The 17,141-nt window shown below is 34.3% G+C and overlaps 1 protein-coding gene across 3 annotated transcripts; it reads left to right on the forward strand.

Annotated features, from left to right (window-relative positions):
- The first annotated feature begins 13,789 nt into the window (after nt 1–13,789).
- LOC139898992 (APETALA2-like protein 1) lies at nt 13,790–16,942 on the forward strand. 3 transcript variants are annotated; one of them, XM_071881803.1, is made up of 10 exons: nt 13,790–14,539; nt 14,711–14,736; nt 14,849–14,879; nt 14,983–15,070; nt 15,173–15,318; nt 15,478–15,522; nt 15,672–15,772; nt 15,862–15,980; nt 16,362–16,472; nt 16,562–16,942. In XM_071881803.1, the coding sequence occupies exons 1-10, from the start codon at nt 14,034–14,036 to the stop codon at nt 16,805–16,807; spliced, it is 1,419 nt and encodes a 472-aa protein (XP_071737904.1). In that variant the 5' UTR covers nt 13,790–14,033; the 3' UTR covers nt 16,808–16,942. The 3 variants fall into 3 exon arrangements, with proteins under 3 accessions (XP_071737904.1, XP_071737905.1, XP_071737906.1); XM_071881804.1 differs by having other exon boundaries at nt 16,365–16,472; XM_071881805.1 differs by lacking the exon at nt 15,478–15,522.
- The last annotated feature ends 199 nt before the right edge of the window (nt 16,943–17,141 follow it).

The following is a 17,141-nucleotide window of genomic DNA, read 5'->3' on the forward strand; positions in this document are numbered from 1 at the left end:
TGGGTTTGTGAGTTTTTTTTTCTCTTTTTAAATTATTCTATTTTATTATTTATTATTGGTCCACATCACTGAAATTAAAATGTCCCGTTCTTATTGATTAAAAACGTTCCATATTAATTGATTTCGTTGCGAGGTTTTGACCTCTATATGAGACGTTTTTCAAAGACTGCATTCATTTTTAAAACAAACCATAACCTTTATTTCATAAATAAAGGTTTAAAAAGCTTTACGTAGATTATCAAATAATGATAATCTAAAATATCCTGTTTACACACGACCATTACATAATGGTTTACAATACAAATATGTTACATCGAAATCAGTTTCTTGAATGCAGTTTTTACACAATATCATACAAACATAGACTCCAAATCTTGTCCTTATTTTAGTATGCAACAGCGGAAGCTCTTAGTATTCACCTGAGAATAAACATGTTTTAAACGTCAACAAAAATGTTGGTGAGTTATAGGTTTAACCTATATATATCAAATCGTAACAATAGACCACAAGATTTCATATTTCAATACACATCCCATACATAGAGATAAAAATCATTCCTATGGTGAACACCTGGTAACCGACATTAACAAGATGCATATATAAGAATATCCCCATCATTCCGGGACAACCTTCGGATATGATATAAATTTCGAAGTACTAAAGCATCCGGTACTTTGGATGGGGTTTGTTAGGCCCAATAGATCTATCTTTAGGATTCGCGTCAATTAGGGTGTCTGTTCCCTAATTCTTAGATTACCAGACTTAATAAAAAGGGACATATTCGATTTCGATAATTCAACCATAGAATGTAGTTTCACGTACTTGTGTGTATTTTGTAAATCATTTATAAAACCTGCATGTATTCTCATCCCAAAAATATTAGATTTTAAAAGTGGGACTATAACTCACTTTCACAGATTTTTACTTCGTCGGGAAGTAAGACTTGGCCACTGGTCGATTCACGAACCTATAACAAATATGTACATATATATCAAAGTATGTTCAAAATATATTTACAACACTTTTAATACATTTTGATGTTTTAAGTTTATTAAGTCAGATGTCCTCGTTAGTAACCTACAACTAGTTGTCCACAGTTAGATGTACAGAAATAAATCGATATATATTATCTTGAATCAATCCACGACCCAGTGTATACGTATCTCAGTATTGATCACAACTCAAACTATATATATTTTGGAATTAACCTCAACCCTGTATAGCTAACTCCAACATTCACATATAGAGTGTCTATGGTTGTTCCGAAATATATATAGATGTGTCGACATGATAGGTCGAAACATTGTATACGTGTCTATGGTATCTCAAGATTACATAATATACAATACAAGTTGATTAAGTTATGGTTGGAATAGATTTGTTACCAATTTTCACGTAGCTAAAATGAGAAAAATTATCCAATCTTGTTTTACCCATAACTTCTTCATTTTAAATCCGTTTGAGTGAATCAAATTGCTATGATTTCATATTGAACTCTATTTTATGAATCTAAACAGAAAAAGTATAGGTTTATAGTCAGAAAAATAAGTTACAAGTCGTTTTTGTAAAGGTAGTCATTTCAGTCGAAAGAACGACGTCTAGATGACCATTTTAGAAAACATACTTCCACTTTGAGTTTAACCATAATTTTTGGATATAGTTTCATGTTCATAATAAAAATCATTTTTCCAGAATAACAACTTTTAAATCAAAGTTTATCATAGTTTTTAATTAACTAACCCAAAACAGCCCGCGGTGTTACTACGACGGCGTAAATCCGATTTTACGGTATTTTTCGTGTTTCCAGGTTTTAAATCATTAAGTTAGCATATCATATAGATATAGAACATGTGTTTAGTTGATTTTAAAAGTCAAGTTAGAAGGATTAACTTTTATTTGCGAACAAGTTTAGAATTAACTAAACTATGTTCTAGTGATTACAAGTTTAAACCTTCGAATAAGATAGCTTTATATGTATGAATCGAATGATGTTATGAACATAATTACTACCTCAAGTTCCTTGGATAAACCTACTGGAAATGAGAAAAATAGATCTAGCTTCAAAGGATCCTTGGATGGCTTGAAAGTTCTTGAAGCAGAATCATGACACGAAAACAATTTCAAGTAAGATTTCCACTCGAAATAAGATTGTTATAGTTATAGAAATTGAATTAAAGCTTGAATATGATTATTACCTTGTATTAGAAAGATAACCTACTGTAAGTAACAAAGGTTTCTTGATCTTGGATGATTACTTGGAATGGATTTAGAAAACTTGGAAGTAAACTTGCAATCTTGGAAGTATTCTTGATTTTATGAAACTAGAACTTTTGAAATTTATGAAGAACACTTAGAACTTGAAGATAGGACTTGAGAGAGATCAATTAGATGAATAAAATTGAAGAATTAAAGTGTTTGTAGGTGTTTTTGGTCCTTGGTGTATGGATTAGATATAAAGGATATGTAATTTTGTTTTCATGTAAATAAGTCATGAATGATTACTCATATTTTTGTAATTTTATGAGATATTTCATGCTAGTTGCCAAATGATGGTTCCCACATGTGTTAGGTGACTCACATGGGCTGCTAAGAGCTGATCATTGGAGTGTATATACCAATAGTACATACATCTAAAAGCTGTGTATTGTACGAGTACGAATACGGGTGCATACGAGTAGAATTGTTGATGAAACTGAACGAGGATGTAATTGTAAGCATTTTTGTTAAGTAGAAGTATTTTGATAAGTGTCTTGAAGTCTTTCAAAAGTGTATTAATACATATTAAAACACTACATGTATATACATTTTAACTGAGTCGTTAAGTCATCGTTAGTCGTTACATGTAAATGTTGTTTTGAAACCTTTAGGTTAACGATCTTGTTGAATGTTGTTAACCCATTGTTTATTATAACAAATGAGATGTTAAATTGTTATATTATCATGATATTATGATATATAATATATCTTAGTATGATATATATACAGTTAAATATCGTTACAACGATAATCGTTACATATATGTCTCGTTTCGAAATCATTAAGTTAGTAGTCTTATTTTTACATATGTATTTCATTGTTAATACACTTAATTATATATTTAATTATCATTTAACATAATTAACCAAGTGTATCAATATCTTAATATGATTCATATGTACCTAGTAAGACGTTGTTATAACGATAATCGTTATATATATCGTTTTCGAGTTTCTTAAATTAATAGTCTCATTTTTATGTATATAACTCATTGTTAAAATACCTAATGAGATACATACTTATAATAAAATCATGTTAACTATATATATAACCATATATATGTCATCGTATAGTTTTTACAAGTTTTAACGTTCGTGAATCACCGGTCAACTTGGGTGATCAATTGTCTATATGAAACATATTTCAATTAATCAAGTCTTAACAAGTTGGATTGCTTAACATGTTGGAAACACTTAATCATGTAAAATAACAATCTCAATTAATATATATAAACATGGAAAAGTTCGGGTCACTACAGTACCTACCCGTTAAATAAATTTCGTTCTTAAATTTTAAGCTGTTGAAGGTGTTGACGAATCTTCTGGAAATAGATGCGGGTATTTCTTCTTCATCTGATCTTCACGCTCCCAGGTGAACTCGGGTCCTCTACGAGCATTCCATCGAACCTTAACAATCGGTATCTTGTTTTGCTTAAGTCTCTTAACCTCACGATCCATTATTTCGACGGGTTCTTCAATGAATTTAAGTTTTTCATTGATTTGGATTTCGTCCAACGGAATAGTGAGATCTTCTTTAGCAAAACATTTCTTCAAATTTGAGACGTGGAAAGTGTTATGTACAGCCGCGAGTTGTTGAGGTAGCTCCAGTTGGTAAGCTACTGGTCCGACACGATCTATAATCTTGAATGGTCCAATGTACCTTGGATTTAGTTTCCCCCGTTTACCAAATCGAACAATGCCTTTCCAAGGTGAAACCTTAAGCATGACCATTTCTCCAATTTCAAACTCTATATCTTTTCTTTTACTGTCCGCGTAGCTCTTTTGTCAACTCTGGGCGGTTTTCAATCTTTGTTGAATTTGGATGATTTTCTCGGTAGTTTCTTGTATTATCTCCGAAACCGTAATCTGTCTATCCCCCACTTCACTTCAACAAATCGGAGACCTGCACTTTCTACCATAAAGTGCTTCAAACGGTGCCATCTCAATGCTTGAATGGTAGCTGTTGTTGTAGGAAAATTCTGCTAATGGTAGATGTCGATCCCAACTGTTTCCGAAATCAATAACACAAGCTCGTAGCATGTCTTCAAGCGTTTGTATCGTCCTTTCGCTCTGCCCATCAGTTTGTGGATGATAGGCAGTACTCATGTCTAGACGAGTTCCCAATGCTTGCTGTAATGTCTGCCAGAATCTTGAAATAAATCTGCCATCCCTATCAGAGATAATAGAGATTGGTATTCCATGTCTGGAGACGACTTCCTTCAAATACAGTCGTGCTAACTTCTCCATCTTGTCATCTTCTCTTATTGGCAGGAAGTGTGCTGACTTGGTGAGACGATCAACTATTACCCAAATAGTATCATAACCACTTGCAGTCCTTGGCAATTTAGTAATGAAATCCATGGTAATGTTTTCCCATTTCCATTCTGGGATTTCAGGTTGTTGTAGTAGACCTGATGGTTTCTGATGTTCAGCTTTGACCTTAGAACATGTCAAACATTCTCCTACGTATTTAGCAACATCGGCTTTCATACCCGGCCACCAAAAATGTTTCTTGAGATCCTTGTACATCTTCCCCGTTCCAGGATGTATTGAGTATCTGGTTTTATGAGCTTCTCTAAGTACCATTTCTCTCATATCTCCAAATTTTGGTACCCAAATCCTTTCAGCCCTATACCGGGTTCCGTCTTTCCGAATATTAAGATGCTTCTCCGATCCTTTGGGTATTTCATCCTTAAAATTTCCCTCTTTTAAACTCCTTGTTGCGCCTCCTTTATTTGAGTAGTAAGGTTATTATGAATCATTATATTCATAGATTTTACTCGAATGGGTTATCTGTCCTTCCTGCTTAAGGCATCGGCTACCACATTTGCCTTCCTCGGGTGGTAACGAATCTCAAAGTTGTAATCATTCAACAATTCAATCCACCTACGCTGCCTCATATTCAGTTGTTTCTGATTAAATATGTGTTGAAGACTTTTGTGGTCGGTATATATAATACTTTTGACCCCATATAAGTAGTGCCTCCAAGTCTTTAATGCAAAAACAACCTCGCCTAATTCCAAATCATGCGTCGTATAATTTTGCTCGTGAATCTTCAATTGTCTAGATGCATAAGCAATCACCTTCGTCCGTTGCATTAATACACAACCGAGACCTTGCTTTGATGTGTCACAATAAATCACAAAATCATCATTCCCTTCAGGCAATGACAATATTGGTGCCGTAGTTAGCTTTTTCTTCAATAATTGAAACGCTTTTTCTTGTTCATCCTTCCATTCAAATTTCTTCCCTTTGTGCGTTAATGCAGTCAAGGGTTTTGCTATTTTGGAAAAGTCTTGGATGAACCTTCTGTAGTAACCAGCTAGTCCTAAAAACTGGCGTATGTGTTTCGGAGTTTTCGGGGTTTCCCACTTTTCAACAGTTTCTATCTTTGCCGGATCCACCTTAATACCTTCTTTGTTCACTATGTGATCGAGGAATTGAACTTCTTCCAACCAAAATGCACACTTTGAAAACTTAGCGTACAATTCTTCCTTCCTCAATACTTCTAGCACCTTTCTCAAATGTTCACCGTGTTCTTGGTCATTCTTTGAGTAAATAAGTATGTCATCAATGAAAACAATGACAAACTTGTCAAGGTATGGTCCACACACTCGGTTCATAAGGTCCATGAACACAGTTGGTGCATTAGTTAAACCAAATGGCATGACCATAAACTCGTAATGAGCGTAACGTGTTCTGAAATCAGTCTTTGGAATATCATCTTCTTTCACCCGCATTTGATGATACCCGGAACGTAAGTCAATATTTGAATAAATAGACGAGCCTTGTAGTTGATCAAATAAGTCGTCGATTCTCGGTAGTGGGTAGCGGTTCTTAATGGTAAGTTTGTTCAACTCTCGGTAGTCGATACACAACCTGAATGTACCATCTTTCTTCTTGACAAACAAAACAGGAGCTCCCCACGGTGATGTGCTTGGTCGAATGAAACCACGCTCTAAAAGTTCTTGTAATTGGCTTTGCAGTTCTTTCATCTCGCTGGGTGCGAGTCTGTAAGGAGCACGAGCTATTGGTGCAGCTCCTGGTATAAGATCTATTTGAAATTCAACGGATCGATGTGGTTGTAATCCCGGTAATTCTTTCGGAAATACATCGGGAAATTCTTTTGCAACGGGAACATCATTGATGCTCTTTTCTTCAGTTTGTACTTTCTCGATGTGTGCTAGAACAGCATAGCAACCTTTTCTTATTAGTTTTTGTGCCTTCAAATTACTAATAAGATGTAGCTTCGTGTTGCCCTTTTCTCCGTACACCATTAAGGGTTTTCCTTTTTCTCGTATAATGCGAATTGCATTTTTGTAACAAACGATCTCTGCTTTCACTTCTTTCAACCAGTCCATACCGATTATCACATCAAAACTCCCTAACTCTACTGGTATCAAATCAATCTTAAATGTTTCGCTAACCAGTTTAATTTCTCGATTCCGACATATATTATCTGCTGAGATTAATTTACCATTTGCTAATTCGAGTAAAAATTTACTATCCAAAGGCGTCAATGGACAACTTAATTTAGCACAAAAATCTCTACTCATATAGCTTCTATCCGCACCCGAATCAAATAAAACGTAAGCAGATTTATTGTCAATAAGAAACGTACCCGTAACAAGCTCCGGGTCTTCCTGTGCCTCTGCCGCATTAATATTGAACTCTTCCGCGGCCTTGTCCATTCGTGTTCTCCTGGTTCGGGCAATTTCTAATAATGTGGCCCGGTTTTCCATATTTATAACAAAATACATTGGCATAACTTGCTCCGACACTACTTGCTCCGCCATTACTCGTTCCGACACCATTTGTTCCTTTCGTTCTGTTAACCCCTGGTCCGTAGACCTCACACTTCGCTGCGCTATGACCATTTCTTTTACACTTGTTGCAAAATTTGGTGCAGAACCCCGAGTGATACTTTTCACACCTTTGGCATAGCTGCTTCTGATTGTTGTTGTTGTTGCGGTTGTTATTGTTGTTGGGATGATTGTTGTAGTTGTTGTTGTTGTTGTTGTTGTTGTTGGGCCGTTTGTTGTAGTTGCGATTGATGTTGCGATTGTTGGGATAATTGTTGCGAATATTGTTGTAATTGCTGTTGTTGTTGTATTGGTGATTCTTATCACCGTTTTCCTCCCACTTTCTTTTGACTTGCTTCACATTGGCCTCTTCAGCAGTCTGTTCTTTAATTCTTTCTTCAATCTGGTTCACTAGTTTATGAGCCATTCTACATGCCTGTTGTATGGAGGCGGGCTCGTGTGAACTTATATCTTCTTGGATTCTTTCCGGTAATCCTTTCACAAACGCGTCGATCTTCTCTTCCTCATCTTCGAACGCTCCCGGACACAATAGGCACAATTCTATGAATCGTCTTTCGTACGTGGTAATATCAAATCCTTGGGTTCGTAACCCTCTAAGTTCTGTCTTGAGCTTATTGACCTCGGTTCTGGGACGGTACTTCTCGTTCATCAAGTGCTTGAATGCTGACCACGGTAGTGCGTACGCATCGTCTTGTCCCACTTGCTCTAGATAGGTATTCCACCATGTTAACGCAGAACTTGTGAAGGAATGCGTAGCGTACTTCACTTTGTCCTCTTCAGTACACTTACTTATGGCAAACACCGATTTGACCTTCTCGGTCCACCGTTTCAATCCGATCGGTCCTTCGGTTCCATCAAATTCAAAAGGTTTGCAGGCAGTGAATTCTTTGTAGGTGCATCCTACACGATTTCCTGTATTGCTAGATCCAAGGTTATTGTTGGTGTGTAGCGCAGCCTGTACTGCGGCTATGTTTGAAGCTAGAAAAGTACGGAATTCCTCTTCATTCATATTCACGGTGTGTCGAGTAGTCGGTGCCATTTCCTTCAAAATAGTCAAATGGAACAAGTTAATCATACAGAATATTAAGAGTAGTTAATAGTATTTCAAAGCATAATATGAACTCATTTATAAAAGCTTTTTCTTCATATTAGCGTTTTATAAGTTTAAATTCGGGTAGTACCTACCCGTTAAGTTCATACTTAGTAGCTAATATACAATTCAACTACTACAATTCTATATGAAAAACTGATTATAATAATATTTCACGTTCAAACTTTTACACAATATTTTACAAACTTACAATACCGCTTATTTTACATATATCATGAAATATAGCACACAATAAATTTGATACAAGATGGTTGTGAAGATAATTCTAGCTAGTACACAAGTCGTTCAGCAAAGGCAATAAAGACACGTAATTCATACGTTCAGAAACAAGTCATGCATTCTGGTTTTACTAGGACTACTTCCCATCCTTGGTCTTGTGGAACATAACCGTTATGGCCGTTGATAAGACAGCGTGTTGTAATGTCATCAAAGGGACGAGGGTTACGTAATGTCCAACAGTCCCGTAACAATCTAAAAACCTCATTTCTTACCCCAATTACCGACTCCGTCACTTGTGGGAACGTTTTGTTTAATAGTTGTAGCCCGATGTTCTTGTTCTCACTTTGGTGAGAAGCGAACATTACTAATCCGTAAGCATAACATGCTTCTTTATGTTGCATGTTAGCCGCTTTTTCTAAATCACGAAGTCCAATATTCGGATATATTGAGTCAAAATAATTTCTTAACCCATTGCGTAAAATAGCATTTGGGTTCCCCGCAATATATGCGTCAAAGTAAACACATCGTAACTTATGGATTTCCCAATGTGATATCCCCCATCTTTCGAACGAAAGCCTTTTATAAACCAAGGCATTCTTGGAACGTTCTTCGAATGTCTTACAAACTGATCTCGCCTTAAATAGTTGTGCCGAAGAATTCTGACCGACTCTAGACAAGATTTCATCAATCATGTCTCCGGGTAGGTCTCTTAAAATATTGGGTTGTCTATCCATTTTGTGTTTTTATACTGTAAAATAGACAAGAGTTAGATTCATAAAAAAAATACTTATTAATACAAGCAATTTTTACATATATCATAAAGCATAAGCACACTATATTACATATATTACACCACACGAATACAACTATCTTATTCCGACTCGCTCGTTTCTTCTTCTTCGGTTTTGGTTCGTTTTGCCAAGTTTCTAGGGATATATGATGTTCCCCTAATACGAGCCGTCGTTTTCCACATTGGTTTAGAAAAACCTGGTGGTTTAGAGGTTCCCGGGTCATTGTTACAACTTAAGGACTTCGGGAGTTGACGATACATATAAAGTTCATCGGGGTTGGAATTAGATTTCTCTATTTTTATGCCCTTTCCCTTATTATTTTCTTTTGTCTTTTTAAATTCAGTTGGGGTAATTTCTATAACATCATCGGAATTCTTGTCGGAATCCAATTCATCGGAGAATTGGTAATCCTCCCAATATTTTGCTTCCTTGGCGGAAACACCATTGACCATAATTAACCTTGGTCGGTTGGTTGAGGATTTTCTTTTACTTAACCGTTTTATTATTTCCCCCACTGGTTCTATTTCTTCATCCGGTTCCGATTCTTCTTCCGGTTCCGATTCTTCTTCCGGTTCCGACTCTTCTTCCGGTTCCTCTTCGGGAACTTGTGAATCAGTCCATGAATCATTCCAATTTACATTTGACTCTTCATTATTATTAGGTGAGTCAATGGGACTTGTTCTAGAGGTAGACATCTATCACATAATATCAAACGCGTTAAGAGATTAATATATCACATAATATTCACATGTTAAAAATATATAGTTTCCAACAAAATTTGTTAAGCAATCATTTTTCAAGTAAACACGGTCGAAGTCCAGACTCACTAATGCATCCTAACAAACTCGATAAGACACACTAATGCAAAATTCTGGTTCTCTAAGACCAACGCTTGGATACCAACTGAAATGTCCCGTTCTTATTGATTAAAAACGTTCCATATTAATTGATTTCGTTGCGAGGTTTTCACCTCTATATGAGACATTTTTCAAAGACTGCATTCATTTTTAAAACAAACCATTAACCTTTTTTTCATAAATAAAGGTTTAAAAATCTTTACGTAGATTATCAAATAATGATAATCTAAAATATCCTGTTTACACACGACCATTACATAATGGTTTACAATACAAATATGTTACATCGAAATCAGTTTCTTGAATGCAGTTTTTACACAATATCATACAAACATGGACTCCAAATCTTGTCCTTATTTTAGTATGCAACAGCGGAAGCTCTTAGTATTCACCTGAGAATAAACATGCTTTAAACGTCAACAAAAATGTTGGTGAGTTATAGGTTTAACCTATATATATCAAATCATAACAATAGACCACAAGATTTCATATTTCAATACACATCCCATACATAGAGATAAAAATCATTCCTATGGTGAACACCTGGTAACCGACATTAACAAGATGCATATATAATAATATCCCCATCATTCCGGGACACCCTTCGGATATGATATAAATTTCGAAGTACTAAAGCATCCGGTACTTTGGATGGGGTTTGTTAGGCCCAATAGATCTATCTTTAGGATTCGCGTCAATTAGGGTGTCTGTTCCCTAATTCTTAGATTACCAGACTTAATAAAAAGGGGCATATTCGATTTCGATAATTCAACCATAGAATGTAGTTTCACGTACTTGTGTCTATTTTGTAAATCATTTATAAAACCTGCATGTATTCTCATCCCAAAAATATTAGATTTTAAAAGTGGGACTATAACTCACTTTCACAGATTTTTACTTCGTCGGGAAGTAAGACTTGGCCACTGGTCGATTCACGAACCTATAACAAATATGTACATATATATCAAAGTATGTTCAAAATATATTTACAACACTTTTAATACATTTTGATGTTTTAAGTTTATTAAGTCAGATGTCCTCGTTAGTAACCTACAACTAGTTGTCCACAGTTAGATGTACAGAAATAAATCGATATATATTATCTTGAATCAATCCACGACCCAGTGTATACGTATCTCAGTATTGATCACAACTCAAACTATATATATTTTGGAATTAACCTCAACCCTGTATAGCTAACTCCAACATTCACATATAGAGTGTCTATGGTTGTTCCGAAATATATATAGATGTGTCGACATGATAGGTCGAAACATTGTATACGTGTCTATGGTATCTCAAGATTACATAATATACAATACAAGTTGATTAAGTTATGGTTGGAATAGATTTGTTACCAATTTTCACGTAGCTAAAATGAAAAAAATTATCCAATCTTGTTTTACCCATAACTTCTTCATTTTAAATCCGTTTGAGTGAATCAAATTGCTATGGTTTCATATTGAACTCTATTTTATGAATCTAAACAGAAAAAGTATAGGTTTATAGTCAGGAAAATAAGTTACAAGTCGTTTTTGTAAAGGTAGTCATTTCAGTCGAAAGAACGACGTCTAGATGACCATTTTAGAAAACATACTTCCACTTTGAGTTTAACCATAATTTTTGGATATAGTTTCATGTTCATAATAAAAATTATTTTCCCAGAATAACAACTTTTAAATCAAAGTTTATAATAGTTTTTAATTAACTAACCCAAAACAGCCCGTGGTGTTACTACGACGGCGTAAATCCGATTTTACGGTGTTTTTCGTGTTTCCAGGTTTTAAATCATTAAGTTAGCATATCATATAGATATAGAACATGTGTTTAGTTGATTTTAAAATTCAAGTTAGAAGGATTAACTTTTATTTGCGAACAAGTTTAGAATTAACTAAACTATGTTCTAGTGATTACAAGTTTAAACCTTCGAATAAGATAGCTTTATATGTATGAATCGAATGATGTTATGAACATCATTACTACCTCAAGTTCCTTGGATAAACCTACTGGAAATGAGAAAAATAGATCTAGCTTCAAAGGATCCTTGGATGGCTTGAAAGTTCTTGAAGCAGAATCATGACACGAAAACAATTTCAAGTAAGATTTCCACTCGAAATAAGATTGTTATAGTTATAGAAATTGAATTAAAGCTTGAATATGATTATTACCTTGTATTAGAAAGATAACCTACTGTAAGCAACAAAGGTTTCTTGATCTTGGATGATTACTTGGAATGGATTTAGAAAACTTGGAAGTAAACTTGCAATCTTGGAAGTATTCTTGATTTTATGAAACTAGAACTTTTGGAATTTATGAAGAACACTTAGAACTTGAAGATAGGACTTGAGAGAGATCAATTAGATGAAGAAAATTGAAGAATGAAAGTGTTTGTAGGTGTTTTTGGTCGTTGGTGTATGGATTAGATATAAAGGATATGTAATTTTGTTTTCATGTAAATAAGTCATGAATGATTACTCATATTTTTATAATTTTATGAGATATTTCATGCTAGTTGCCAAATGATGGTTCCCACATGTGTTAGGTGACTCACATGGGCTGCTAAGAGCTGATCATTGGAGTGTATATACCAATAGTACATACATCTAAAAGCTGTGTATTGTACGAGTACGAATACGGGTGCATACGAGTAGAATTGTTGATGAAACTGAACGAGGATGTAATTGTAAGCATTTTTGTTAAGTAGAAGTATTTTGATAAGTGTCTTGAAGTCTTTCAAAAGTGTATGAATACATATTAAAACACTACATGTATATACATTTTAACTGAGTCGTTAAGTCATCGTTAGTCGTTACATGTAAATGTTGTTTTGAAACCTTTAGGTTAACGATCTTGTTGAATGTTGTTAACCCATTGTTTATTATAACAAATGAGATGTTAAATTGTTATATTATCATGATATTATGATATATAATATATCTTAGTATGATATATATACAGTTAAATATCGTTACAACGATAATCGTTACATATATGTCTCGTTTCGAAATCATTAAGTTAGTAGTCTTATTTTTACATATGTATTTCATTGTTAATACACTTAATAATATATTTACTTATCATTTAACATAATTAACCAAGTATATCAATATCTTAATATGATTCATATGTACCTAGTAAGACGTTGTTATAACGATAATCGTTATATATATCGTTTTCGAGTTTCTTAAATTAATAGTTTCATTTTTATGTATATAACTCATTGTTAAAATACCTAATGAGATACATACTTATAATAAAATCATGTTAACTATATATATAACCATATATATGTCATCGTATAGTTTTTACAAGTTTTAACGTTCGTGAATCACCGGTCAACTTGGGTGGTCAATTGTCTATATGAAACCTATTTCAATTAATCAAGTCTTAACAAGTTTGATTGCTTAACATGTTGGAAACACTTAATCATGTAAAATAACAATCTCAATTAATATATATAAACATGGAAAAGTTCGGGTCACTACAGAAATGGACACTGAAATGAACAACGAATGACACCCACATTTTAATCAATTTCAATGTCAATTTTCGATCTTGAAATGGATATTGAAAAATGAACACGGACATCTTGTGCTCAAAAGATGGAATATTTATTAAAAAAAAAAAAATGGAGACAACCTGCTTTTCCGGTAACCAATAAGAGGTTTCTGTACATAACATTTGTTTGAGTCTTAAAATAGGCCTGACACATTTACATAGAAACAAACACATCGTCCCCCATTCTTATTCCCCCCCATTCCCACTCCCATTTCTATCTCTCATTTCTCCCAATGGAATCACACTCCATTCTCTCTCCTCTTCCTTAGATACTACTACTATTTTCTCCGGCCACTTCATTTCCTCAAATCATCACTCTTACACTATTAATCTCTATTATTAACTTACACCTAACAACCATTATTAATTATTATTATTATTATTATTAATTGTAATAATAATAATAATATCTTTAAAAAATGCTAGATCTAAACCTGACCTTTGCTAACCAAGACGATAGTACAACACCTTTTCGAGACGTTGAAGAATCCGGTACTTCAAACTCATCCCTCGTGAACGCTGACGGTGTTAACTCCAGCAATGCCGGAGATGTTTCCGGTGACGATGACTCTGCATCCGTCGCCGGCGAGAGTTTCTCCGGCTTCAATTTCGACATCTTAACAGTCGGGGATACTAACTTGACTCGGTACGAGTCAACTCAGTCCGAGTTTGTGACTCGGCATCTGTTTCCAGTGACTCAGCATCAACCTCAACAGCAGCAGCAGGTGGTTAACTCTTTCTTCTTGTATCCAAACAGTAATGAATCCCAAGAGATGAAATTAGTAGAGGTACAACAACAGAAGCATAACGTACAACCACAGCCTCAGGTAGGGAAAAAAAGTAGAAGAGGACCTAGGTCAAGAAGCTCACAGTATAGAGGTGTTACTTTTTATAGAAGGACTGGTAGATGGGAGTCTCATATCTGGTATTTTTTTTATTTTTATTTTTTTAATTTTATTACAGTAATTTATTTACGGAGTATTACTTATAGTTATTTACTGTATTACGTAGTATTTATTTATATTTATATATGAATATATAATATTGGCTTTCAAGTCATGTATTTATGTGTTTGTACTTATGTGGTTTGATGCAGGGATTGTGGGAAACAAGTTTATTTAGGTAAGGAAATGTATTGCCATTTTTAGTATATACTGGTTATAGTATTATTTTTCAGATTTTGTTTGCTTCTATTTTTGGTAATTTTTTGTTATTATTTTGGTTGTGTATTTAGGGGGATTTGATACTGCTCATGCTGCTGCTAGGTATGGTAAACTGATAATTATTTTAATTGTTAGTGTTTTTTTTTTTTTTTTTGTTTCTGTTATGTTTACTGAAATTTTTAGAGATTTGATTTGTGATAATCAGAGCTTATGATCGAGCTGCGATAAAATTTCGAGGTGTTGATGCGGATATCAATTTTAGCATAAATGATTATGAAGAGGATATGAAACAGGTTTGATTTGGTTAAAAAAATGATCAATTGATTTATTATGTGATCTAGCTCCTTCTATAGGTCTTTTCGTATTTAGCTTATTTGTGTTTTTAATTGAATTAGATGAAGGATTTTTCGAAAGAAGAATTTGTGCACATACTAAGAAGACAGAGTACGGGTTTTTCACGAGGTAGCTCGAAGTACCGAGGGGTGACGCTACACAAATGTGGCAGATGGGAAGCGAGAATGGGACAATTCTTAGGAAAAAAGTGAGAATTTTGTTATTATAATTCTTCTGATTCTGATTTATGTTTTAGACAATGCATTGTTAATTTTGATTTGATTACAACAAAGAATTTGTGTCCGATTTACCTACAAGATTAGGTTAATCTCGTATGGAGGTTGTTGTTACAATGCTTGCATTGCAGGTATATATATCTTGGATTATTCGACAGTGAAGCGGATGCTGCAAGGTCCTAATTGATCATGAATTAAACATTCCCTTCTTTATAATTAAAACTTTTTTTTAATAGAAAATATCAAATATCAATCTGCAACCTTGAAAGCATTTAATAGAATTTCGTTTTCTTTTTTTTTTTCTTTCTAAATTTGTGGAAAATAGGGCTTACGATAAGGCAGCCATCGAGTGTAATGGACGAGAAGCCATGACTAACTTTGAGGCCAGTACTTATGAAGGAAAAACATTTCCTACTGTTAATAATGGTAATTTATATTTTTGTGTACTAGTCACTAAATGTTTTGTGTTGCAAATATTGTTGAAAATTAGAAACTTTTTACATTCTGTGATGCAGGAAATGATCATGATCTGAATTTAAGTCTGGGAATTTCATCTTCGGTCGGAGCTGGTTCAAGTAGTAAAGAAAATTCAGAGCGATCACATTCGAGCTACGTTCATGACACTCGGTTTCAGGTAATAATTAATCATGAAATGTACCCTTTCGTGTCCTCTTTTATAAGGGAGTTGATATTTCCACTTGAATTTTTAATAAATCCACTACATTTATGCATTAACTAGATTTACAGTATAACTTGTTTTTTTATAAAGAGAACTCACACACACCACTACACAAATTAACCACGAAATATATATACAAATTGTCCTAACCCGAGATCGAACCGTCAACCTCCAGACTGAAAGGGTCAGATCGATATTGGCCCTTTGATTACTGTATAATTTGTTAATGCATTAATGTAATGGATTTATCATTACCCTTTCATAAATAAATTGTAGTTTACTTTCTAGTTTGAAGATGGTTTGTTAACACACTTTTTATGTTGTGTTGTGTTATAGCAGTTGGAAAACTCTGTTTCAACCACAACTTTTAAAGGACTACCATTAACTTCAACGCACACTCCATCATGGAACGGCGTATACCACCCTACCTTCATTCCCAACTACGAGGTCGTAATTTCAGTAACAAGTTGATACAGTTGTACTTGTTGATCTGTATGAAACACATTTTGGTCTTAAATAGTAGTGATGTTTTGTAGGGATGTCCGACGAACAGTAACACGATAGCAGGGCCGTCACAAGGACCACCCAGCTGGGGGTGGCAACTGAACGGTCACAATCATCATAATCGCGTCCCAGTAGCAGCAGCATCATCAGGATTCTCAGCTCCGGTAGCCACTTCTATCATGACTTCTGGTGCAAGCCACCATTATTCTCCGTCTATGGCTGCCGCTAGTTCTTCTCAATACTATTATCAGATAAGGCCGCCGCCACCTCCGCCTTAATTTTAATGTCTGTACAAATGTTGTTTATATTATATTGACCGGTTGACCGATTGTTGCATATATAGCAAGTACATGGTGCTAACTGCTAAGAAGCAGGGCTAGCTAGATGATACATGTGTGTTTTTGATTGTAAGAAAGAATGATATTTACTACTAGTAGTTTATATTTATATTGTTTATTACTAAAAACAACATTGAACACAACTCCCTTCTAGAAAAGGATTCAGATGGTAAAAAAAAAAAAAACTGTTAAAATTTGACTATGAGGGTAAAATGATCATTAGAAAAATATCTCGTTTTCTTTTAATGAAGATTTTACCCTCATCACGTGATTA

Source organism: Rutidosis leptorrhynchoides, chromosome 3, assembly GCF_046630445.1.
Source record: "Rutidosis leptorrhynchoides isolate AG116_Rl617_1_P2 chromosome 3, CSIRO_AGI_Rlap_v1, whole genome shotgun sequence".
Lineage (NCBI taxonomy): Eukaryota > Viridiplantae > Streptophyta > Magnoliopsida > Asterales > Asteraceae > Rutidosis > Rutidosis leptorrhynchoides.

Coding starts and splice junctions, on each gene's coding strand:
- LOC139898992 (XM_071881803.1), top strand. CDS start 14,034: ATGCTAGATCTAAACCTGACCTTTGCTAACCAAGACGATAGTACAACA. Junction 15,071..15,172: donor ATGAAGAGGATATGAAACAG/GTTTGATTTGGT, acceptor TAATTGAATTAG/ATGAAGGATTTTTCGAAAGA. Junction 15,981..16,361: donor TTCATGACACTCGGTTTCAG/GTAATAATTAAT, acceptor GTTGTGTTATAG/CAGTTGGAAAACTCTGTTTC.